At 46.5% G+C, this 25,971-nt stretch overlaps 1 protein-coding gene and 1 long non-coding RNA gene across 3 annotated transcripts; one reads left to right on the plus strand and one right to left on the minus strand.

Moving 5' to 3' along the window:
* Nucleotides 1-8,593: 8,593 nt before the first annotated feature.
* On the minus strand, nucleotides 8,594-19,756 carry LRRC3C (leucine rich repeat containing 3C). Its single transcript, XM_075123615.1, has 2 exons — nucleotides 19,657-19,756; nucleotides 8,594-12,468 (listed from the first exon to the last, which is right to left on the minus strand). The coding sequence occupies exon 2, from the start codon at nucleotides 12,385-12,387 to the stop codon at nucleotides 11,605-11,607; it is 783 nt and encodes a 260-aa protein (XP_074979716.1). The 5' UTR covers nucleotides 12,388-12,468; nucleotides 19,657-19,756; the 3' UTR covers nucleotides 8,594-11,604.
* A 1,092-nt stretch (nucleotides 19,757-20,848) lies between these two features.
* LOC142070184 (uncharacterized) lies at nucleotides 20,849-24,506 on the plus strand. Of its 2 annotated transcripts, none has more exons than XR_012666186.1 (2): nucleotides 20,849-20,933; nucleotides 22,886-24,506. It is a non-coding gene; the product is annotated as an uncharacterized LOC142070184 (long non-coding RNA). The 2 variants fall into 2 exon arrangements; XR_012666185.1 differs by lacking the exon at nucleotides 20,849-20,933 and adding an exon at nucleotides 21,331-21,421.
* The last annotated feature ends 1,465 nt before the right edge of the window (nucleotides 24,507-25,971 follow it).

Genomic DNA, 25,971 nt, shown 5'->3' on the forward strand with positions numbered 1-25,971 from the left:
TGGGAAGTATTGGACAGGAGACTGGGAAGGAGAAATGGATGAGACTGTTCTTAAGTCAAATATCTTTTTATTAACACCCCTAACCTAGGTAATAAATCCCATTTATAGGATCTGGATTCTTTTATTTTTCCATCAATGAGCTAGTACGGTTGTTCTTTTATATAGACAACCAATGGCCCTGTGAATAAAACAGGGTCCCTTTTATTGAAGACAGTGTAAAAATCAAACAAGTCTATTTGCTTTCCAACAGGAGACAATGAGCTAAGGTTCTAAGCATTGGAACAATAGATTAGGTGCAGCTCACAGGATTCCCTACTGGTTAGTAGTGTTACCTTCAGTAGGGGAAAGTTACCAGCACCCCCTGCATTAAGTGAAAGAGACCGGGGTCTGTCAAATAGGTTCCTCTCCTTCCCCACTTGAGACCCAATTAAACTGGTTGTTAGCTAGAAAATTCCAACAGGGAATTCACCTCTGCAGAGTCCACGGTGTCTGACCATGAGCTTGTTGTTCCAAAGCTAATTACCCAGCAAATAGCTTGTTGGTCCAAGATTCTGTGCCATCCATTGCTATGGGTGCCAGAAGACCCAGAGAGGGAGAAGGTGGCTCATAGACCTTTCTTCTCTAAGTCTCCATCTCCATAAGCACCAAATGGGGCAGGCCAGTGATGGCAGATGGGTGCCTTCACATACACACATCCCCCTCCTTCCACAGCTGATCCCTGAAAGGTCAGAGGAAAGTGCCAGAGAGGCTAACTTGTGTAGACAAGAAAGGACACAACCACTATCCATCTGGGAGCGTATCATCTGTAGGAGTGTGGCCGTCAAAACAAGTCACGTCATGTTTGTGTCTGGAGCAAGCCATGTGATACAGGAGGCTAAATTTCCCATGAATGGGAGCTGTAGTTCCACACGCAGTCATGAGTTTGACCCTTTGTGGGACTGGGAAAGGTCACCTGCAAACTGCAGTAGCGATGACAATGGATTTGTCCACCAGCAACAATACCTTCTTCTACTATTAGCTCTAGTATAATGCCTTGTGTTAGCTTAAGATGCTTGCCCATTCCTGGCAGCCAAAGGTCTTTCCAGCCCTGCACTGGGTGCAGACTGATCACTGCAGGGGTCAGGAAGGACGTTTTTCTCCTATGTGTAGACACCTCCAAATTATGAAATCCCAAGGAGGGAGGGAGCACAGACATACACTGTGTGTTCTTTAGCCTGGCTGCTGCCCTTGTGCATCCTTCAGTACCAAATTTGACAAATTGTTTATGCTTTGGTACACAGAACAATATGGTCTAGTGGCCAGAGCATGGAACTGTGCACCAGGACTCCTGTGTTCTTTTACTGTCTGTGCAATTGATGGACCTCTTGGACAAGTCTCAGCTTTAGATTACGAGTGTTATAAAGCACATATCATGAGAATTAATGTTTGCAAAAGGCCTTGAGATGAAAGTTTCCCTGTAATGTAAAGACAACAGTTTATTAGCTACTTATCTCTTCCTCTTAGGGGCCTCTGAACTACGCCCCTGCTTTGTTTTACTGCTGCTCTGCAGCAAAAAATAAATAAAAAATAAAAAAAATCAATGCTTATCAAACAGAAACAAGATAAAATATGGATTGCTCAGCCAAAGAGCTACCAAAGGGACATGTTATAACTATGTGTGAGTATATGAAAGGTGTAGGCCATAAGGAGAGAAGGGAATTGTTTAGAGTGGTGGGGGGGGGGGGGAAGAGGTTGCAGCCAAGAACAATGAAGTGAAACTGGGCCAAAAAACAAACAAACAAAAAAACCACACTTATTGATGGAAAGTTAAAGGAAAATTAACTTATTAACAAATGGACCTATGAGTGTCTTTGGTTATGGTGCTGTTCTGCAGATTCGTCTGCAAAATTCCCTCTCCGGAGCTCTGACAGAGCGGGGAGGGTTCTCAGATGGCGAGTGTCTAAATAAAGGAAGCAGTCACGCAACTGAGCTTGGAAGAACAGTTCTTTCGCATGGTGCAATTTCTCCCGCCACCTGCTGACTTCTCTGCAGCCCTTGATGGGGGTAGCAGAGTTGCAGCCCAATCTGTTTCAATTAGGAGATTTTTAAAAGATATTTAAGCATCTAAAATTTGGTGCCTAGTGGGATTTTCAGAAGCATGTCAGTGCCTAACTCCCATTGATTACAATGTGAATTAGGCACGTAGGAGCTTTGAATGTCCCATTAGGTGCCTATCTGCATCTTTAGGACCTACATACCTTTAAAGATCTGGCCCATTTTCCTTCTCCATCCTTCATGTACTGATCAGGTGCAATAGTCATGCCATGCAGTGGATTGGGCACATGCGGCTGAAACCAAAATGAATCCTCTATGTACACAAATTGCAAAGGGGGAGAACAAATGGCTTCCTGGGCCTATAGTTAACAGTTCTGAACAGATGCCACAGCTAAAGCTATGCACGGTACAGAGGAAGCGCTGGTGATAGCTGGCATGCTCACTTTCTGAGAGGGGAATATGAATGACTGTAACCTTACAGCAGCCTCCCTGGGGTCCACCAGTGCCTATGGGAACCAGTCTGAGAGGAGAATGGCTCAGAGGCAAAGTCAAAGTCATTGAAGAAAGAAGCCAGGAAATATATATATATATATATATATACACACATACATACACACACACACAGTCTGTCTGGGGGTAGTTCAGATCCCACTGCACTGAGCATGGTATAAATGTTTAGAGGCAAAGAGAGGGAGAATAGCGTCACGGAGACTGGCTCCCCTCTGTGGTCCAACGCTCGCTTACATCCAGCTTCAGAAGACACACCTCAATCCCTTTGAAAATGGGGATCCCCGTTCCCCCCTCCTGTAGCCCGGTAGTTCTGCTGTGAACAACATCACTGCAGTGATAGTTGCTAGGGCACTACTAAAAATAAACAAACAAGCAAGCCACCGTGTGGTGCTAACACATGGGAGATTCCCCTAAACTATGGCCTCCCCTCCCGGGTATAGGATTTATTCACTCCAGTTGTTGTAGGCCAATTACAATTAGAACAAATTAAACAAATGTTGCTGATCTAGCTGGCTCACCCTCCCACCCCCTGCTTCAGCAAGAGCTGCCTATCTAATTTCAAACCTCTAAGTGACCTGAATTATTCTGATCCCGAGCATGGTCTCCTGTCTGCAGAAACTAAACTGCTGTGTGTTCATTAATTCAAAGCTAAGGTAGGATTACCACAGCACTAGGTGACAACCTGGGATTAGGTGATTTTATTTCTAAAAGCTCCATCCTCTTAACAGAAAACAGAATGCAAACAATGATCCAGAAAGGTAGGGGAGGTAGGGTTTTGGGGCCAGGGAGCACGGCTCCACCAGCGTGAATGATAAGGGTATTTGCATTCCCTAAATGTCATGAGGACTACCCCATAGGAAACTAACCAGCTTTTCCTGCCTATGATGTTAAAGTTATGTTATCAGCTTTGTGGGAGGCATTGGAAACAGACAGAGGCAATGTTTTCTAAGGGAGGATTTGACATCACCACCATTGCTGTCTGCCCTTTGCTCAGTCTGGCTATAGAGACAAAGGAAGTCTCTCTCTGCTCATAAGGAAGCCTTGTTCTGTATGTACAACCCCAACACCTACACAGAGAGTCAAAAGCCAGAAGGTACCATCATGATCAACTAATCTGACCTCCTGCATTACACAAGTTGGAGATGCAAACAGAAGCAATGCAGATAGCAGCGCCCCTCATACCAATATACTCTGGGATGCGAACAGAGAACCAAATGTATACATTTCATACAGACACCCCCAAAAAGCCAATGGACATGCTTTTACATGAATGCACAACACCAACATACACACACAAGAAACCAGTACATATGCACACACTTCAGGAGACACAGACAGACATACAGTACTTATGCAGATACGCTCAGAGACTCTCTCACACAGAATGTGACTACACACTCACGTTTGGATACACGGACTTGCCTATTCTGCTTTCTTTGGGCCACTTCCTCTTTTATTTCCTTCCTGCTGCTGTACTTGCCCAGCTGTTCAACACTTTAAAAAAAATAGTATTTAAACACCCCTCTCTTTTACCCTGGCTCTCAAGGACAAGTAGCAAAATGTCTTCGTTTGCCAGCTAATCAAAAGAATATTGTATAGAACACGTGGCTGCTCTAACAATACCCCCCTAGCAATTCCTTAGATCCCTTCAGGGATGGGTTCTAGCTGCTATTTTTAAATTAAATAAATGGAAGGAGGGTTTATTAAAACATGGACAGATCTTCTGAATTTGGGCCTCTATCTTCCAAAGGTCTGGCAGGAACTGAGAATGCTGCTGTCCATATATGAATAAATCTACACTGCAAAAAAAAACCCACAGAAGCAAGTTGCCAAACCTGGCCTGGAACAACTGACTCAGGTTTGCTCTTTGAGGTTAAAAATTGCAGCATAGCCATTCTCACACTCAGGCAGCAGCTGGGCTCTGAGACCCACCCCAGTCACAGGCTTTCAGAACCCAGGCTCCAGCACACCGCAAGTCTACATTGCTCTTCTTAGCCTTGTAGCAGAAGCCCTGGGAGCCCAGGTCAGTTACCCTGGTGTAGCAGAGTGCTGAGACCTGACAGGTGGGTTCACCCTCTAATCAGAGTAGCCTCAATTAGTTCCCTCAGTGAGGGCTGATTGAATAATTAGGTAATCAGAAGGAGAGGATGGGGAGGTAATGAACTAATTAGGCCTCAGCTGGCTAACCTGATAAAAACCAGGAAGGCAGGGTTATGGGGGAGGACAGGGCTAGCTGAGTCTAGAGTGTCCCTAGGGAGATCTCTTTTTCTGCCAGAGCCTTAGTAAAGGGGGTGAAAGATGCATGGATGTAAAACTGTGATGTTGCACTATACTGGTGGTAGTAGAAGGGTTTAGAATAAAATACAAACTGAACTCTAAAAGAAAGTGGGTCTGAACAGTCTCTGGGGTATCAGAGAATGGGGACAAAGTGTTGCCCTATCAAACCCGGGCTCTGAGACTCTGGGTTGTTTTGATTTTTGTTGTGTAGACATACCCATGGTCCACTTTTCTGCACTGTACAGTCCTTCAGACCCAAAATACACCATGTCAATTGTGCATGCAGGGCTGGATTCAAATTTCATTGAAGCAGATGAAAAGACTCCCATTGACTTTGGCTCTGGACATAACGAGTGGGGGGGAAGCTCCTGCCTCAAATCGTACAGCAGCATACACTCTGGAATAACCACTGGCCATGTATAAATGCTACTAAGCTCTCTCTAAACAGTAACAGGTTCTTCCGAGCTTCCTCTATATCATAGAATATCAGGGTTGGAAGGGACCTCAGGAGGTCATCTAGTCCAACCCCCTGCTCAGAAGCAGGACCCATCCCCAATTAAATCTTCCCAGCCAGGGCTTTGTCAAGCCTGACCTTAAAAACCTCTAAGGAAGGAGATTCCACCACCTTCCTAGGCAACGCATTCCAGTGTTTCACCACCCTCCTAGTGAAAAAGTTTTTCCTAATATCCAACCTAAACCTCCCCCACTGCAACTTGAGACCATTACTCCTTGTCCTGTCCTCTTCCACCACTGAGAATAGTCTAGAACCATCCTCTCTGAATCTCAGGTAGTTGAAAGCAGCTATCAAATCCCCCCTCATTCTTTTCTTCTGCAGACTAAACAATCCCAGTTCCCTCAGCCTCTCCTCATAAGTCATGTGTTCCAGACCCCTAATCATTTTTGTTGTCCTTCGCTGGACTCTTTCCAATTTATCCACATCCTTCTTGTAGTGTGGGGCCCAAAACTGGCCACAGTACTCCAGATGAGGCCTCACCAATGTCGAATAGAGGGGGATGATCACATCCCTCGATCTGCTCGCTATGCCCCTACTTATACATCCCAAAATGCCATTGGCCTTCTTGGCAACAAGGGCACACTGCTGACTCATATCCAGCTTCTCGTCCACTGTCACCCCTAGGTCCTTTTCTGCAGAACTGCTGCCTAGCCATTCGGTCCCTAGTCTGTAGCTGTGCATTGGGTTCTTCCGTCCTAAGTGCAGGACCCTGCACTTATCCTTATTGAACCTCATCAGATTTCTTTTGGCCCAATCCTCCAATTTGTCTAGGTCCCTCTGTATCCTATCCCTGCCCTCCAGTGTATCTACCACTCCTCCCAGTTTAGTATCATCCGCAAATTTGCTGAGAGTGCAATCCACACCATCCTCCAGATCATTTATGAAGATATTGAACAAAACCGGCCCCAGGACCGACCCCTGGGGCACTCCACTTGACACCGGCTGCCAACTAGACATGGAGCCATTGATCACTACCCGTTAAGCCCGACAATCTAGCCAACTTTCTACCCACCTTATAGTGCATTCATCCAGCCGATACTTCTTTAACTTGCTGACAAGAATACTGTGGGAGACCGTGTCAAAAGCTTTGCTAAAGTCAAGATACAATACATCCACTGCTTTCCCTTCATCCACAGAACCAGTAATCTCATCATAGAAGGCGATTAAATTAGTCAGGCATGACCTTCCCTTGGTGAATCCATGCTGACTGTTCCTGATCACTTTCCTCTCATGTAAGTGCTTCAGGATTGATTCTTTGAGGACCTGCTCCATGATTTTTCCGGGGACTGAAGTGAGGCTGACTGGCCTGTCTGTCTATCCTTACTGTTTATCCCACACACCCAAAACAAGATCCCCCTACAGCAGCATTAATTCAGAGGATCGCTTTTAAATGGGAAAGTTCCTGCAATTTTGTATTCAGTTAGGGCACTTCAGTGCCAAATAGAATGTTTACCCAAAAAAATGGAAGGAGTTCAGAGAAGAGCCCCAGAAATGATCAGGTTGAGTGAGGAAAGATTTTAAAAGTTAGGAAGTTATGACTTGTCTAAACAACAGCTAAATGGTAGGGAAACATGGCAAATGTCACTCTAGAGGGAAAGGCATTCTTTACAGTGATCCACAGAGCTCTTTTTCAGCCCTCCCAAGGAAGATAGAAGTGCAAACAAATATAATTTTATATATTTTATATGTGGTACTTAAAATGATGTCAATATACAAGTAAACGGAGTTGCTCTTGACTTCGTGGCAAGTTGCCCATGGGTCCTGATGGTGTCGCAAAAGATGCAGTGGTGTATAAAAAAATTTGGCAAAAGCAAGGACTGTCGTTCAGCCTCCCTGAAATCCTGTGGGTGTGTTAATCATTGTGATCTCTACGGGGCCTTTTAGTAGACTTGTTCATCTTTTTTCCTTCTTTTGTCAACAATGCCTCTGAAGCAGCAGCTTCAAAAAGAAGCCAATTAGCTGTGAATTCTAAGGTCACAAAGTCAGCTGTGGCTTCCACACCACCAGGTAATTGAAAAGGTTTCCACTTATCTCCATCACCAGGTCACCAGAGCACCGAAAAATTAGTGACTCATTTGTTATTACAAACATGGGCAGTAAACAACTTCAAGGGATGCTTAGAGATTCCTGCCCCAGCTTTCTATATAGGGGCAGTACCAAGTACATTCCAGGTGGGCAACAGGATTTTGTCTTCCCAGAGGCTCTAACCAGAGTGGATTCCATGAGGACATAAAGAAATCCAGTCCAACTTCCTCCACTATTTATGTCAAATAGATGAACTGACTGAGAAAATTCCCTTTAAGAGTCTGACGTGATTGCACAGCTTGCTTACTGGGATTTTTCACCAGCCACATGCAAATCCTGTACTGGATTTTAATGCCTCTTAGGAAGTGGATGGGGTTAGATAGTGGCCCTGGGAAGAAAAGCTCAAAGGAATGTAGGAGTTGCCATAGTAGATCAGATCATACTTCCAAATCTCCTTCCATCCTGAGGCAGATTTTCATTGTTTCCTTTAAAACAGAAATAGCACCAAAAGCAAATTTAACAAATCTTGCCTTTTCTTTCCTGGAAATCACAACTGTAAACAGCACCATCACCATGTCTTGCTCTCAAGGGTTGGTAGTGGAATGACCTCTGGTCACCAAAACTGTGACACTGATGTTAAAACATAAGAACCTTTTGCTTTTATCCTGATAGGGATAAAGTGCTGAGACCAGGATTGGAGGTAAGATACACAGATTCATAGAGTTTAAGGCCAGAAGGTACCATTAGATCACTTAGTCTAACACAGGCTACAGAATTTCACCCAGTATTGAGCCCAATAACTTATGTTTGGCTAAACATCTTCCAGAAAGGCATCGGGTCTTGATCTGAAGGCCTTTCAAGAGATGGAGAATCCACCATTTCCCTTGAGAGTTTGTTCCAAATTTGTCTTATTTCTAATTTCAATGTGTTTGGCTTCTGCTTCCAGCCATGGGTTCTTCTTATTTCTTTCTCTGCTAAATAAAGGTCAAGCCACTTAGGCAGCTACCGAGGGCTATTTTAGGGATACTCCAGCCCACAACTTTCCTCCCCATCCATGACAGATTTTGGGGGGGGGGGGGTCGGAAAGTCTTCTCCTTTAGGGATGATCCCAGCATTATGTCTACACTGCACCAAAAGCATTGAAATGTCTTGCTTTAATCCTGGCCGAGCCGGGGAGGTGAAATAATTGCCATGAGAACAACATTTCCTACCGTTCAGAGGAGGGACACAAACTCCAAAGTAAAAGTCAACTTTATTCTCATATAAAGTAAGAACATGAACTGTCTATTTAAGCACATCGTTTGGTCAGATGTTATCAAGACATAATCCCACACAGTGAGCGTGCCCTGACCACCATGTTTTAAACCTGGCAACCCAGAAGATCACAATTCTACTGGGCTTTTGTTACAGAGCATAGATGTCAGGGGTACAGGGGGTTGATGGCTGGGGGGGGGGAAATATGCAGTTCATTAATTCACGTTTGGTTTTAATGTGGACTTCTGGACAACCCAGGTCATTGAATTAGCTGCTTTCAGCCTTCCATTTTCCAGCACATCAGATAGATTTGTAAAGGGAAAACTTGTTAAACGATCTTCACTTTCAATGCACAAAAGTGGCATCAGACGGAGTCAAAAGGTGTTTGTGCATGATGCAGGAACCCTGCAGATGTTTGGAAAGTAGGCACTTCTGAATATATCTGAGCAGCTCTGAGGGCATTTGTGCATGGGACATCAGATTTTCTCATGAGCACCAAGTGAACTTTCGCTGCTTCCCACCTCTAAATCTCTTCCAGATCATTTGGAGATTTCACCAACTTCCCCTCCCCCGCTACTCAAATGTTGTTTTTGATTATTCCGGATAATTTGGTCTCATGCTTGTCAGGGAGGGGCCTGAACCTAGACCTAACATCTAAACACCCCCAAAATGTTGTGAGAGGTCAGTTCATCACTAGGATTTGAATCCATGTTTTTCTGCAGTAGGATCATCTCTAATAGTAATATAATATAATGGTTGGTTGCTGTCAGAACTACACAAGCAAGGAGACAGACTTGGGGCCTGATCCAAAACCCACTCAACTCAAAGGAAAGATTGAGTTCAAAGAGCTTTGATGACCTTGACAGATTCAGGCAATTTACCTTTAGTCCGTTTAGACTGGATGCAACAAAACAAAACAGCTTTGCAGCCTTTTCGTCCTGGGCCAGAGGTAGATCCAGCTGTTAAATTTTAAGATTCTGGTTCCAGTTGCTTTTCTTTCTTTAAACAGCAGATGAATCTTGATTCAGACTTTGCAGCTGTCCTCCATCAAAGGTCATCCCAAAACCTCTGATCCAAACACCCCCAAACCTTGGAGATAGTTCAATCAAGTTCCAAAATTTAGTGGTTCAGGCCCCTCTCTAATTATTGGATATTCAAATATTGTTTCTGAACATGGGGCTGGGGGGATTCTATGCCCCAATACTGGAAACATAGAGAGGAGATGTTGGGGTTTTTGGTGAGGGTGAGGGATGAGGCCACTTGCCAACAGAGGAGAGAGAGAGACAGAAAGAGAAGAAGAAGAAAGAAACTTAGCTGTGGCTTCACTCTAACCCATCACATCCTTTTTTCTCCCAACATGTCACAGTGATAGGTCGACAAACTTGTGAGTCCTAAAGTAAACATGATGACCAAAGTCCTCTCTTCTGGAGGCAGTTAGATACAAGATGGTGAGGAAACTCCCCACTTCAAGGCAATGCCTTCTGGCCATGACCAATATCCACTGGGAAAGTAGGAGACCCAAAGGGTCCTACATATTGATCCAGCTGAGTGGTTTGGGCCGAAGCAGGCTGACTTGTAAATGTTTAAGCTACAGAGAGCCCTACCCCCAAATACATTATAAATCAGTTCATGTGGTTGGGGCAGGGAAGTAAGATTGAGGCTCAGCCATTGAATGCTAGTCACACCTCTGGTTTGGAACCCTTACTGCAAATGAGAAGATTCTCTCATGCCAGAAGGTGTGTCCCTTCCTTTGCATGTTCCAGTGCTGGAGAGACACACTGGAGCACGACTTTCCCAATTCACAGAGTCCTCCATCTAGCGGCTGGACCTGCTATGTGTATATCTTATATCCTACCTATGACTGAGACCCCGGGGGGACCCTCCAGGTCTATGGACAATCTCAGGGGAAGGGCTCTCTCAGCAGAATCCCAGCATGTGTTGTTATGGCTGGAAAAACTCTGAGGATGGCTCGCATTTCGACTTTTCTAGTCCCGGCGAGCAGAAGTGAAGTAAACATTTCAGAACCTCAAAAAGCTCATTTCAGATTTGTTTCTAAAAGAGGGGGATATTTTAGGGGCATGGAGATGGATTTTATTTTATCCTAACAGACTCATCCATCTCTAATGATAAAATCCCTTTCTGCCTCATATCTCTGTTAGGGACCAAATTTATGAGGTGCAGAGCATCTTCAGCTCTCACTGACCTTACTGGCCCTTTGATGGAAGAAGGGGCAGATATTTTGGGTAGAACTTTTAACTCAAGATCCTATGAGGGGTTAGCTCATACCACCCTCCAGCAGTTGGGATTTGCTTTAATCTCTTTAGTTTGACGTGATACCCAGTATTCCCAATATTCCGCAAAAGCCAGGAGGACTATATAGTAAGGCTACAACACTGTTCTCTGAGACTCTGCAGTGTCTTCTTGGGGCATCGCCGGGTTGCTGGAAACATCCCTTCCTGAGAGTGAAGGAAGTAGACAGAGAGTGTCTGAACCACTGATTTTTTTTAACGCCTTAATGGAGTCCTGTAAAGTATATAAAATTCTTTTAAAATTAAGTTTAACGTCTGAAAGGGGAATCATTTGCGTAATTACTGTATGCTTGAGGAGACACACTGGGTTTCTTTTCTTTTCCCTCTGTTATTCAACACAATAAACAGATGCCCAAATCCCCTGTGGTTTCACTGAGCCCTCACTAATTGCTGTAGATCACAGCCCTGTTGGCTCTTGTTCTGCAGAATTGTGGATATAGGCCAAGCCTTCCCTGCTCCTGTTTTGTTCTGAACACGCAGGGCTGGGTCTCCTGAAACCATCTGTTTATTTTCCAAAGGGCAAAACTAATGTTGTTGTTGTTGTTAACTAACAGCCTCTTTGGCCATTGTGTGTCTATGGAGCTGATTGAATACCCATGAAACTCAGCAGGGGTCTTTCCATGAACTCCCCCAGGGGTCCTACGTTTGCTGGGGTTGTGGCAGGAGGGAGCGGTTTTTCAGTCACACCACGGTGCTGATGGTGGAGGACTCTTCTGACTTCCTCTGCTTGCTGGGCAAGGACTTCAGGTACTCAAGGTGCCGACGGGCGTCTTCTTGGTTCTGCCGGACATAGTAGACCAGGTAGGAGATCACCATGGCGAACCAGCCAAACATGGTGACCAGCATGGCTATGTCCGTGGTCTTTTTGTAAACACTGCAGAAGTCCATGTCTGTGACCACTTGCAGGAAGGGCTTGCCAATGTGCTCCTCCTTAGTAGAGGAGTCGCAGACGATGCTCCCAGAGGACCCAGCAACCAGGTCCACTGTCCTGATCAGCTCCTGGAGCCTGCAGTCGCACAGCCAAGGGTTGCTGGAGAGATTGACCTTGGCCTTCAGATTGCTAAAGACATCCTTATTGACCGACACCAGCTTGTTTGAGGACAAATCCAGGGAATGCAAGTGCTCCGACAAGCCCCGGAAAGCCCCACTTTCTATCCTGACAATGGCATTGTGAGACAGATCGAGCTCCAGCAGGACCGGCAGGTTCCGAAAGGCGTCAACGGGGAGGAAGGCAATCTGGTTGAAATCCAGGTAGAGCTTGTTAGTGTCGTTGGGTATGTCCTTAGGGACCTCTGTGAGCTGAGCTTTGCTGCACCGGAAGGTTTTATAACCGTCCTCTTCTGCATGGTAGCAGCCTTTAGGAAAGGTAGTGGCCGGATGGAAACAAAAGGTCATCAGGACAAAGCTCTGGAGCAGCAGCCACATGGTAACCGAGTGGCGGAGGTACCAGTCTACTAGAGGCATGGTGGGGTGTCTGCATAATCACGTGGCCACTTGCTTATCAGCTGTCTCTCTCTCTCAAGCGGTCCACTGGATTCATCGTATCTGAGTAAGAGATAGCAAGGGGAAAATATAAAACATGCTAGACAGGGAGAAATAACGTGGCTTTTATGTGATCCCAGGCCTTTATTCTCTCTAGCTGGTGTCTCATAATAGCACCCACCACTGTAGTAACTAAGCACCCCTTCCTGTTACACGACAGATGAATTATGGCTTCCAACATGGAGATCTGTCCTTGACACATCAGATGTGTCCAGGCCCAGAACTCGAGTCCCTGGAAAAGTAGCATGTGCATGTATGGTAGGGCAATGGCTCTCAAACCTTGATCTGTGGTCAGCATTTCCAAGCACTTTACCTGAATAACAGCCGCACCCAGAAACGTCTGTCTGGAGATCTCCAAGAGCATCACGAAAGGAAGCCAGGTATCCCCATCCCCATCTCAGAGAAGCACAGAGAAGTGACGCGACTTGCCCAAGATCATATTTATTATTATTTATGTGTATTACCGTGGTGCTGAGCAGCCCCAGTCAGGGGCCCAGACCCCGTTGCGCTAGGCATTGTGCAAACATACAACAGAAAAATAGTCCTGGTCCCCAAAAGACCAAAAGCTGGCTCTAGAAGCCAAGGTCTTCTGGCCCTCCTAGTCCCATGCCCTATCCACTGAACCAGGTCAGAACTGGGACATCCCAGCAGGTTGCTGTGGAAACGACGGTGATGCCTGGGAGCAGAGAGAGGCAGGTTAGGAGAATCAGGGCTGTTCACCTCCCTGAAAGGCCAGTGCTCCTGAGCTGTACTCCTTCCTGGCCCTAGGAAGATCACCAGTTTTTTGGCCAAAAATGGCTATTGCATTTCTCATTTCCATAATACGGATAAAGGCTCAACACCATTGCCCCAGGCAGTGTCTGCTCCCCCGGCACACCCTCTTCTGAGTCTAGTGAACCTACATGCATAGTGCTTTCCACTGTACTGTATGGCGTAGCCCCGTGGGCCAGCTTACCTGTATTATATTCATTGCTTTGTTATTCTGCTTTATTATATTTAGTAGTAAGGCAAGGAACCTACAGGCTTTTTATCCCGTAAGATTTGGCTTTAGTAGATAGTGTGAGGCTTGGGGCCTATAACCTTTGGTATAGATAAACTTAAGTAACTCATAAGTTTTATAGGGAACTGAAAGTGGCATGCCAGAGGGGAAATTTTGTCCAGAATACTGACATCAGCCACACATAGAACATCGCTGACACCAGCATCCGGAAGGTTCAGGACAAAACCTCCAACGGCAAAGGTGCCATGACAGCCAGTTGACGTGTATGCTAACAGGGTAACATCATACCTATACTAACCCAGGGATCTCAAACTCAAATCACCATGAGGGCCACATGAGGACTAGTACATTGGCCCGAGGGCCCACTGCCCCTGGCCCTGCCCCCACTCCACCCCTTCCATGAGGCCCCGCCCCTGCCCTGCCTCTTCCCACCCCTTCCCCGCCCCCATTCCAACCCTTTCCCCAAAGTCCCCACTCCAACTCCGCCCTCTCCTTCCCCCTATTCCAACCCCTTCCCCAAATCCCTGCTCCTGCCCCACCTCTTCTCCGCCTCCTCCCCTGAGCGTGCGGCTCCCTGCTCCTCCCCTCCCCTCCTAGAAAGCGCTAAGCACCGCCAAACAGCTGTTTGGCAGAGGGAAGCGCCTCGAGGTAGGCAGAGGAGCAGGGACACAGTGCGCTGGGGGGGAAGGGGGATGGTGGGGGAGGGGAGCTTGGCGGCTGCAAGAAATAACTCGGGGGTGGGGGGGCACAGGGAGCTTGGTGGGCCGCAGCAATAACTCCACGGGCTGCGTGTTTGAGACCCCTGTACTAACCTATAAAAAACGGACAATTTAAGGGGAGGAAATACAAATAAGGACCTCTATTGAATATGCATTGGACTTGGCAGCGTCAGCATAACCTACAATAAAAGTAACATCCCAGGGGCAGCAGATAGGCTGGAGAGATGTAGACCTTGGGAGGGGCCAGAAGGATGGCCACCGGGGACGATGAGGACGATGACGGTGATGAGAAAGATAATGGTTAACATTCCAGGGTGTAAGTATGGCCGTCCAAATGTACTTTCTGTCTTATCTCTATCTGCTTTGTTGCGTTTGTGTGTGTGTATAACTTTGCTAAAGTACTAATAAATCGTATATTTATATATAAAGAGAGTTCCTATAGTGTGAGTGCTGCACCTGTGCACATCGGGGTTCCCAAACTAGATGATAATTTTACAATAATCTTACTGGGCCTGATCTTGGGACAAGAATCTGTTAATCCTCAAATTACAATTATATATACCAAACTTTGGGTCAGACTACAATGGTGACTGAATGCATACGCACACAGGGGCTGATGATGCTTCCCATTGAAATCAATGGCAAAACCTCACCAAGGTAGGATTAACCCCCTGCTGAGTACATTTGCACAGCTCAGTGGATGCACATCTCCTCTTTGCAAGCTGCCTGTGCTACAAAGAATTTACAGGATTAAGCCTGAGCCAAAGACAGGAGTAAAACCCTGACCGCACTGAAATCAATGTGATTTTTGCCATTGGCTTCAGTGGGGTCAGGATTTCACCCTGGGACTCCTGGTGGAGAATAAGCAGCAGCAGCAGGGGCAAAATCCTGTGTTCAGGCAAACATCCTCTTAATAGAGACAACAAGGGGACCAGAATGCAGAAATACTTGAGACAGAAGCAAAATTGGCCCCCAGACTTGTCCAGGATTTGTCTGTTGCTCTTTAATTATGTGGTCTCTTACAGATTGATTTGGGGATACAAAGATTCATCTACAGGGTTGCTATCACCCTGCTGTGGGGGCTTGCAGCTGACCTTTCCAAGGTTTTTAATGCCAACAAACTCAAACAAGCAATTTCCATTCATCTCTCCAGGAAGATGCAAGCATAAGCAAATATTTTGGTGGGTGCATTGCTTTTGATCCTGGTCCTAGCAAAAGTTAGCTTCCAGATTGCCATTGACCCCAACCCAGCTGGTTCACACACTGGGAAGGCTGGCTTTTGGCCAATACATCCCGCTGTGTCACCAAGTTTGGGTGGCCCCACGAAGGGCTGTAATCGCATTCTCCATCCAGCTCTTTATTCCAGAAGGGAAGAACGTCAGCAAGGGAGAAACAAAAACAGAAAAAGGAAACTTGCTTGAGCAGAGCTTGCAATATGTTCCTAGGGTGGATAAGGCAGATAAGGGTCGCTCTGTGAAATCTGCGGGTGTGTTACCAGCCTGTCAACACCAGCCTCTACTCTGCACAGAAAGAGCCCTCATATTTTTAGCCTGACAGCAACTTGCCTGGTTCTTCCCATGATTAAAGGAACATACACGAAAGGGTGCCCACATAGTCACTGAATTGGGTGGGGTGCCCCAGGAGCAGGGGGTGTGGCATGCTTTGAAAAGCTGATGTGGGCTGCCTGGTGAGTTGATCTCTTCCAGATACAGGCCCCGCAAGATCTGTGCCCTGCTGCTCCCATAGCTGGCTGCCTTTTACAGAGGTTTTGCTAAAAACTACAGCAGCAGAATGGCAAGAGGAAACCCGGTCTGCAAAAACATGTAGACAAATGGAAACCAGACTTCCAAGCTGGAACAAAATGCTACAGACAGGGATGTATTCAGCAAGGAATTTGTGCGGACAGTGGCAGTGTTAAGGCTGAGAAATTACCCTGTGCGATAAGGACCCAAGGTGTGCTTCTAAGCCACCTGCTGTATTGGGTTGGGGCTGAGGAAGAGACATGTTACTAAAGAACTCTTGGAAGAATTCTGGCTGATTAACCAGAATCCATCTGGAACTTCCAGAGGAGACAGGGCCTTGTGGAGGGGTGAGGGACATACGGTATCTCTGATCCCTGAAAGGTTGCAGACCAGATGCCAGCCCTGTACTCTCACGTCATTCCTTCCCACCCTTTATTCTTCATGATTAGCCCTGCCATGAACCAATGAAGTGCCCTCACTCCCCTGCACACTTCGCAGGAAGCTCTGCTCCCTCTCTCCACTTGCTTCCGCATTGAGGGCTAATTGCAGCGTGGCTCCCCAAAAAGATACAGAATCTATCCAAGCAGTTTATGGTTATCATGCTGTTATCAGGGTACTGGATGGCTCAGTGAACCAGGATTGGGCTATAGAGAAGTTCACTGGTTCAAATCCAGCCCAGCTTGGTAGTGACTGAGGATTCTTAACCCCTGCTGCCTCCTCAGAGATTCGTGCAAAAGCAGCTTGGTGTTCCAAGCTCAGTTCCCGTTGGGAAGAGGATCCCCATTACGAAAACCAGCACCGCAACTGGCCCCTTATTGGCAGCCTCAGGAGGGACGCCAAGGAACTAATGGGCTGTGCAAACAACTCCCTTCACTGTAGAGATTCAGAGATTCTAAGGCCAGACAGGAGCACTGTGATCATCTAATCTGATCTCCTGTATAACACAGGTCGGAAAACTCCCCCAGAATAATTCCTGTTAGAATGAGAGCAGATCTTTTAGCAAAACTTCCAGTCTTGATTTAAAAATTGCCAGTGATGGAGAATCCACCACAGTCTTTGGTGAATTGTTCCAGTTGGGGTTCTCGACTCAATTTCTGCCTGGAGAGCTGTCTATACAGCAAACCCCATCATCAGAATTGTCAGTGTTGCTGGTCCTTCCATCAGAGAATCATAGAAATGTAGCACTGGAAGGGACCTCAATAGGTTATCTAATCCAGCCCCCTGCAATGAGGCAGGATTAAGTATTATATAGACATGATGAGTTCATCAGCTCAGTAATGGGGCCATGTGTGGAAGTTTGCAGACTCTCTGCCTGGACTTCTCCTGTTCTTTGGATGACTAGTCTCCAGGGCTGTCAACTCAGCTCTAAACTCCTATGAAATGTAAATGTCTAAATATTATAGAGTAGCTTATCCCAAGGGATCTCAAAGTAGGCGGCAGACATTCAGCACTTGCATGCACCTTTATGCTACTTCATTGTTTTTTGCTTGCATGATTTTTTTTAAGCAATGATCAATGAAAACTTCATCGCAGTTTTCATTCCTGCAACCTTAAAGGAAACAGCACTATGTGGATGTACAATGCCTCCTGATTGCAGAGATGGTGATTAATAATCAACTGGCAACACTTAGGTATCTTCCATCCACACCCCACGCCAGTTCTCAGCTTATGCAGTAACTCCTCGCATAACATTGTAGTTATGTTCCTGAAAAATGTTACTTTAAGTGAAACACTGTTAAGCGAATCCAATTTCCCTATAAGAATTAATGTAAATGTGGGGTTAGGTTCAAGGGAAATTTTTTTTGCCAGACAAAAGACATTATATACATATACAGTGTAAGTTTTAAATAACTTTAAACAAACAATACTGTACACATAAATGATGATTGTGAAGCTTGGCTGAGGCAGGGGTGTAGCAGGGTCAGGGCACGGGGCTTGCCCGGCTCCGCCCGCCCGGCACTCTTGCCATGGAGTGGGGTCGGGGTGTGGGGGCTTGTCCGTCTCCGCCCACCTGGCATCCCAGCCAGGGAGCGGGGTGGGGGGCGTGCCCGCTCGCCATCTGGAACACTGGGCGGGTGGAACGGGGCAAGCCCCCGCACCCCGACCCCACTCTCCGGCAGGAGTGCCCGGTGAGCAGAGCACGGTAAGCCAAACAACCTTATAACGGAACATTGTGCAACTTTAAATGAGTATGTTCTGTAATAGATCAGCAAACTAATAATGAAACAATGTTAACCGGGGCAACTTTAAGTGAGGAGTTACTGTACATTTAAATGTGAATCTGAAACCTGCATGTTGATTATCATCCCCCACAGACATGCCATTTGGAGGGGTTTGGTTCTCCCAATGCAGCTTTATGGGGCTCCTGCTGGGAAACCTCTGTAAAATGGCAGCTCCCCTGAAGAAAGGCACCCGCACCATTTGCAGTAATGGAGGCCACGAAGCAGAATCAGGTGTTTTTAAATATGTGTATTGAAAACTCATCTCTTGACATATTAGTTCTTACTTAGCCAGTTGCTATTTAATTCTCTCTGATGATATGACTGCCACTCCCTCTTCTCTGGGACTGGCCAAACAACCTAGGAACAGCATCTGAGAGCCTTCTCTGGCCCTCATTACCATGGTGTCTCAGCACCTCACAATCTTTCATGTATTTAGTCTCATCACATCCCTGTGAGGTAGGGCAGGGCTATTATCTGCATTCTGCAGAGGGAGAATGGAGGCCAATAGAAGCTAAGTGACCTGCCCAAGGTCACACAGAAAGTCTGTGGCAGAGCAAGGACTTGCATGCAGATTTTCAAAGTCCTAGGCTAACATCTGAACCACTGCACCATCCTTCCTCTCTAACTTTGGCCCTCATTCCTAGGTTTGCATGGGACAGGAGCATTCAGCATCATTCGAGTGGTCAGAGGACCATTGACAGGCTCAGAAGGGGACACATCCAGCCTTCTTCGGGAGAAGATGGAGATGCCACCCAGTGGGGTATTTTAGCTGGGGCCAGACAAAGCACAGATACCTTCAGCCAGACAGAGCAGGAAGACCAAGCAAGAAATATATTCCAGTGAGTTGCAAAGCATATCGCTGCACTTCCAGCAGCAAGCCCTGCAGCAGTGAGGTGCACCTGTGAATTATTCCTGAAATCCCCAATCTGCCCAGTGTGTTCAAATGAAGCCAAAACCCCCCAGACCCTTTGGGAGCAGTGAAAACAGGCAGAAAGGGGTAGTGTAATACACATGCATCCCTGTTGCATTAACCCTGCTCTGTCTGAGAAAGAAAGAAAGAAAGAAAGAAAGAAAGAAAGAAAGAAAGAAAGAAAGAAAGAAAGAAAGAAAGAATTATCTAATTTAAAACAAATATAACTGCAATATCTGCTTCCTTAATATTCCACTGCCTTCCAGGAAGAAGATTGCTTTTCTACAGCCACCCAGTGATACTCAGTGGAAATCACCTTGCAGATCAGAAACGCTGCTGCAGGATAAGGGGAACAATACTCCTGTATGTATTTTATCAGGCAGTTTGCTCTTGAATTTTCTGAGATGGACCAGGGAAGTTGTGTGTGTGTGTGTCCCCACCATCTCCCGCCTTTCAAGCAAACTGATCTTTGCCAGCAGACAATCCCACTAACAGGAGAGAGAAAGAAACTGTCCCACTCCTACCATCTGATCAGCCGCATTTATTACCCCCTTAGATGTGCACGGAGCAGAAAGTCGAGGCTCCTCCAGGGACTTACCATCTAAAGTCAGACTGAAAACACAACGGCGGCGCATGGAGCAGGACTGGGGGAGTGGGCAGCCTCGATGGACGATGCAGCTGACGGGGGACAGCGCCCTGACAAGGCCGTTTACTCTGGAGACAGGGAGACAAAAAGACTGCAAATTCTCTCGGGCAGGGCTTGTGTTTCTGTACTCAGAGGGTCTAGCATAGGTAGGGGGGCCGGAATAAATCACCGCAGCTCTGTGAGCTGGGGATTTTGCTGGGTTTTTCAACCTTTCAACGAAATTACAAGGGGAAAATTACTCTCTCATCTTCCCTGACTATTCCCCAGCCAGCTCCTCAGGAAAGACCTTGCCATTTTCCCCATCACCAGAAGAGGGCGACAGATCTGCTCCGCGCCTACGACAGAGGAGTCTTGAAGCTCTGGGGGAAAGAAACCCTGACAATGTATGGACGGGATTCCCCCCACCTCAATGAAAGTTAGGGCAGCAGAGCAAAAACCTTCCCTGCCTGCAGTGAGGAGAAAGCAAATCCAGGTTAACCTGGGCTATGTTTAAAATTGCACCTCCACGGGTCTGGATGGGCATACAACACTCAGCTCCCCTCTCTTGGGTAATCTAAGATTTCATCTCATTTCTGAATACTGAGACTCGGGGAGCAGCTGATATAAACTTCACACTCGCAACTTTTCCCTTCCCCCGAGTCCAGCTATTTGTTTGCGTCAATCAGCAGACTTCCCCCCCCCCCGCTTCTCTTTTTTTTTACCTTTCGCTTTTGATTTGAAACATGCTTCTCCCTGTCTCCCCCTCCCCCGTCCCGTCCCCTCTCATATTCAAACCCTTCTGAGAAGGTCAAAGCAGGCAAGCAGGTTCCTACCTAATTCTTTGGCTTTACCTTTTATACCAACACGTGAAATAAGATCTTTAGGGGGTTCTGCCAGATGACTGATCACAGGGCCGGATTCTGATCAGTGTAAATAGGAAGTTAGTGAAGTCACTCCGGATTTACACCCCTGCAACTCAGAGCAGAATCTGGCTTTTCCCCTGACCCAATCTAACGTTGTCTCATTCTTTCTTTCCTCCTTGGCTTGAGCATGTCTGAGGCACCCCCTAAGCCTCATCTCCTACCTTATTGCATTAACCGCGTAAAGTGAAATTGACTCACCTTTAGTCAGTTGCGTCTTTCTGCGTCTACTCAAAGTCCTGGAACTGGAGAGGGGAAAGAGACAGAAAGAGAGAGAAACCAGCTACGATTTCTTCAAAAGCAGGCATCACAGCAGCTCCTGCTTTTACGGTACCCCTCTCTGAACTGGAAGCGGGCTGGGGGATCCTGATCTTTGGAAATAGGTCTCTATTCCAGCGCATTGGGGGGGGGGGGGGGGCTGTAAGGTGCAGCCAGATGTGCAAAAAAAAAAAAAAGAGACGTAATAAAAAATAGCCTTCCGGCTCAGCACTGTTCTATAAAGAAATTGCAGGCAAAGCTACAGATGCTAGAGGGAAGCAAGCGGGTGCCCAGATGCTGGGGGTGTGTGCGTATCTGTCTGAGACTCTGTGTGTGTGTGTGAGAGAGAGAGAAAGCGGTGGATTTTTCCTCGCCGGAGAATGATATCCGTCCTCAGGGGATTGAAAACTCCGCCTGGAGCGACCGAGCGAGAGAGTCTCCATGCAGCCAGGGAGGGAAAAGCCCATTCGTTTTGGGAGAAGCAAAGCACTCAGGCAGTAGCTGCGGGATTCATTTTAGCAGAATCAACTCAACACCTCTTTTCTCAGAGATCTACCCAGGTATCTGGCCCCTGTATACTGGCAAATGGATTAGGCGGAGATTTTAGCTACCTCTCCTCGAATGATTTGAAAGAGGACTGGAGGCAGAGATAGCAGAGGGTTAGGTGGTTAAACATTTCTTTAAAAAAAAAAAAGATCTGTTATAAGAGCAATCCAGAGTAACCCTGAAGATCAGGGGAGTTGTTGTAAGGTACAGAGAATAGGCTTTGTATGCTTCCTTATTTTCCCATTCAGCTATGGAGATCTGCTTTCAACCCTTTCTAAAGTGGGGAAGTCAGGAAAGACCAAGATGGATGGTGGCTTTAATTGGCTTCAGATTGGTGTTGATATAGCTGCTCTTAGAATAAAGAAAGGAAAGTTTCCCAACCGATAATCTGTATTTAGGTATACCATATCAGTAAGGTGCTCCTAGTGTGGATGCTTTTACTGGTAGTTTATTTCACCACCACTGAATGAAACAAGCTATATTGGGAAAAAGAAAAGGAGGACTTGTGGCACCTTAGAGACTAACCAATTTATTTGAGCATGAGCTTTCGTGAGCTACAGCTCACTTCATCGGATGCATCTCTAAGGTGCCACAAGTACTCCTTTTCTTTTTGCGAATACAGACTAACACGGCTGTTACTCTGAAACCTATATTGGGAAAAGCACAGGATTGCTGGTATAACTGCGTCCACATTTGGAGCACACGCCGGGAAGGCTCACACCTCTTTAACACCCTTGACTGACATAGCTACCGTGGCAGAAATCTGTAGTGTAGAGTAGACATAGCTTTAGATTCATATAATGTATCTTTACATTGTAAACTCTTTGGGGGCAGCAGGGGACTGTCTTTTTCGTCTGTGTTTGTACAGCACCTAGCACAATAGGGTACTGGTCTGTGACTGGGGCTCCTGGCCACTCCTGCAACATAAATAACTAAAATAATGTAGGTATTTTATTTCCTCAAAGCCAGGTAGCCAGGATTTTATTTTCAGGGGTTTCAGTTCAACATTCCTTCCTTGTTTTAGGGGCCCTTTGAGGACTCACTCCATTCCATCTCGTGAAACTTTTCTCTCTTGGTTTTCCACCTCATTCCCTCATCTCACCACTATTTATTATTTATTGGTGGGGTTATGGTAGCACCTAGAGGGCCTGTAGGCTGGGTGTGCAGAGACACACAGTGAGAGACAGTCCCTGCCCTACATAATAATGATAATACTGTACCTAGCTCCTATGCAGCACTTTTCATCCATAGATCTCCAAGCACTTTGCAAAGGAGGTCGTTGTCATTATCACCATTTTAGAGATGGGGAAAGTGAGGCACAGGGCAGGGAAATGACTTATTCAAGGTCACCCAGCAGGCCAGTGGAGGGCTGGGAGTCTCCTGAGTCCCAGGTAACCTGAGTCCCAGCCTAGTGCTCTGTCCACAGAAGTCTGACAAAGGGTGGGAGAAAAGAAATGTTGTTTTTCGCCATTGTACAGATGGGGAACTCGGGCTCAGAACTACTGGCCTCATTCTCAAAGGTGCTGAGTACTTGCATCTCCCACAGACTTCAAGGGCATTGGTGAATGCTGAGAACTTCTGAAAATCAGCCCATAAGTGGCTTGACCAGGGTCACGCAAGAAATCTAGGGCAGAGCCCAGAAATGAACGCAGGTTTCCTGAGTGCCTGTGCTGTGCTTTAACCACAAGACTGTCCTCCCTCTGCCAAGCGTTGGAGTTGGTGCGAGGCTGGAAGGTGCTAATAGCTGCTCTCAGCGGAGTCTTGGATCCAAAAACAACCAGATCGCATTAAAGCCAGTGGGTGGTCGAGCACTCTCTTTCAGGATCAACAGAAGGCGCAATCAAGCCCCTTTATGTAGCAAAGAGAGTGGCAAACAACGGAGCCGACTGCCCAAAGACTAGGTCAGAGCTAAGCCATGTGAACTGCAGGGTTTCCAAAGTTGCAAACACAGCCACTAGCATATTGGATGCAATCGGCACGTACTGGAGGCAGAAAGTCATGGACAAGGAGTTCTGAGCGTGCCCTTGAGAGGAAGCAGAAAGACAGAGCTTCTTGGGCACCGAGATTGCTGGAGGGGCAGACTTGGGGATGTCTGAGCTAGGAAACCGCCTGCTGCTGTTTGTTCTATTGTGTTCAGGGAAACAGGACTTTGTGTACGTTTTTTATAAGTAAATTACACCAAGAGGAGACCAGGCTTATACTACCAATTTCTCATCCTAATGGAAGCAACCCTGCAAAACCTCATTCTGCTCAAAGGGATAACAGTACCATTGAAGTGTGTTTAAAACTGTGTTAAAATTGTAAGCTGTCACTTCAAATTTCAGAGGGTTTTCTTGGTCCTGCTTGGAGGAAGACTAAGATTAGTCAGTCATCAAATAGCCAGTCTACAGAACAGTGGGGTGAGCTGTACCGCTCTGCTTTCAAGAGTAGCCTGCTTTGTCTCTTTCTGTTTTGGGTCCCTTTTGTGTTATTGTTCTGAATTCTAAGCAATGAAGTGGTGTTACGTTGCAACCTTTCAGCAAGAGTCTTTTATGTTTTTAAGCTAGCTTCTCTCTGGGTGTAAACCATGGGCATAACAACCATAACCTTCACAAGTGCTGTGAGGGCTTGCCTGGCATTGGACCCCAGGACAATTAATACAATAAGCAAGAAGTCTACCATAATGAATAAGCCACACTCAGCTAGCACACACTATGCCTTCCTTCAGCCTGGCCCCTGGTTGGTGCAACATCTTCTCCATTGACCTCCTCTGCCTCTGGTTTCATTGACTCTCAGCCTGTCTTCAAATCTCATCAGCTGAGGGCAGTGCTCTGGGAGCAGGGTGGACACATCAAGAGGCCACCTTGCCATGGAAATCCATTCCGCTAGCAGACAGAACAAACCCAGATTGTCCTGCCTTCAGAAAGACAGACAAGACATTTCCTTCTCTGCCAAAGTCTTCTTGTAATAACTATGTTGGGAGCAAAGGTCCAGTGTATAATTCCCTGGAGCTGAGCCATGGGACTAAAGGATAACAACAAGAACCACAAAATGCCAGGCACGTTCGCAGACCCAGCTGATGTAATAATGCCACAACCAAAGGGAAAGTGGAGAAGGCAATTGTTCAGACTGAATTTTTGCTTCAGATACCTGTGTAAGTGCCCAGATATCACAGTGATGAGTGCATGAGGGATAGAGGGATGTGCATGGGGGTGGGCGGGTAGGTCAATAGTTAGACCTATAGAAAGGAAATCGTTCCATCTAGGGAGAGGCCCACCTGCCAGTTCCTTTGTGATCCCACAGGCAGCTCTGCACCATTGCCAGGTGACGCATAGCCACATTGCTGCAGCAGATCCTTAACCTTTGACTGAATAACAACCCCATGACGCAGCCAGCTGCTGCTCCATGCATGCCCAGCATCTCCTTGCAGACTGCGCCTGTGTCCATCTGCATGTTGCTTTTAGTCCTTCAGTGTCATTCCTTGTTTGGCAAACACACCCAGGTGAGCAGGGTCAGCCCTTGGGGAAGCTCTTGCACTAACGAGGGCCTCTGCTGTGCCTGTATGTTTGTTTTTTATCTTCCACGTGGAAGGTCCTTCCTTTGTTTTGTTCTCAAGTCCCTGGTGTGCTGACAGCCTCTGACACAAGCTGCTGAGTTTGGACTTGCTTGGCCACATGGCCCAGGTGTCTGGGAGACCTGGGTGTGGAGGAAGACTGGTAGATCAGTAGTCTCCAGTATGGATCTCTGGCACTGAACACGCCGTATAGCTCCCAAGAGTCCAGTGGGACTTAAAAAAAAAAGTCTGCACATCTAGGACTAGGTGCCAGTGTGACCGGTTATATCCCTGGTACCACCCCAGATCCCTGCATCCTGCAACTGAGTACTGAGCGTGATCATTATTGATCAATATCATTATGAAATCCCACCTATTTGCTTGGAGTTATTTTTTATTATTATTTTATTATTTTTACTAGCTGGTGAAAAAAGGATTCTGGGAACTTACCCCCAAACCTTTGGGCTGACGTTATGGTTATTGCTAGAGTTCAGATATACAGATTTTTTTCTCATTCCTTTTGACTTAGGAGAAAACTCTCTTCTCATTAGAAGGAATTAAGGGCCATGTGGGATACTACAAGCACCCAGAATTTGCAGCCACTGTGGGCTGCTTTGCTAGTTGATGTCCCTTAACTTCAGAGTGAAAGGCACTGAAGTGACTTCCCTTCGGTCACTGCTAATCTTGTCCAGATCCTTTCCCATTCCTGGGAGCAAGGGAGAAGCATTTGATGAGCTGTGTGAGCTTGGCTTGGTTTAAGGACGATCTTAAATATTTCATTTGCCTTTCATTGCAGGGAGCAAAAACATTTTAAACGTGCATTTCCATTCTCCCCGACTCATCTAAAAAAAAAAAAAAATTCCTGTGGCCAGGACCATTTGATGATGCATGTATGTATGGGCTGGATGGGCAAGTATGGGCTGGATGAATGCACTATAAGGTGGGTAGAAAGCTGGCTAGATTGTCGGGCTCAACGGGTAGTGATCAATGGCTCCATGTCTAGTTGGCAGCCGGTATCAAGTGGAGTGCCCC

Source organism: Caretta caretta, chromosome 27, assembly GCF_965140235.1.
Source record: "Caretta caretta isolate rCarCar2 chromosome 27, rCarCar1.hap1, whole genome shotgun sequence".
NCBI classification, from domain to species: Eukaryota; Metazoa; Chordata; order Testudines; family Cheloniidae; genus Caretta; species Caretta caretta.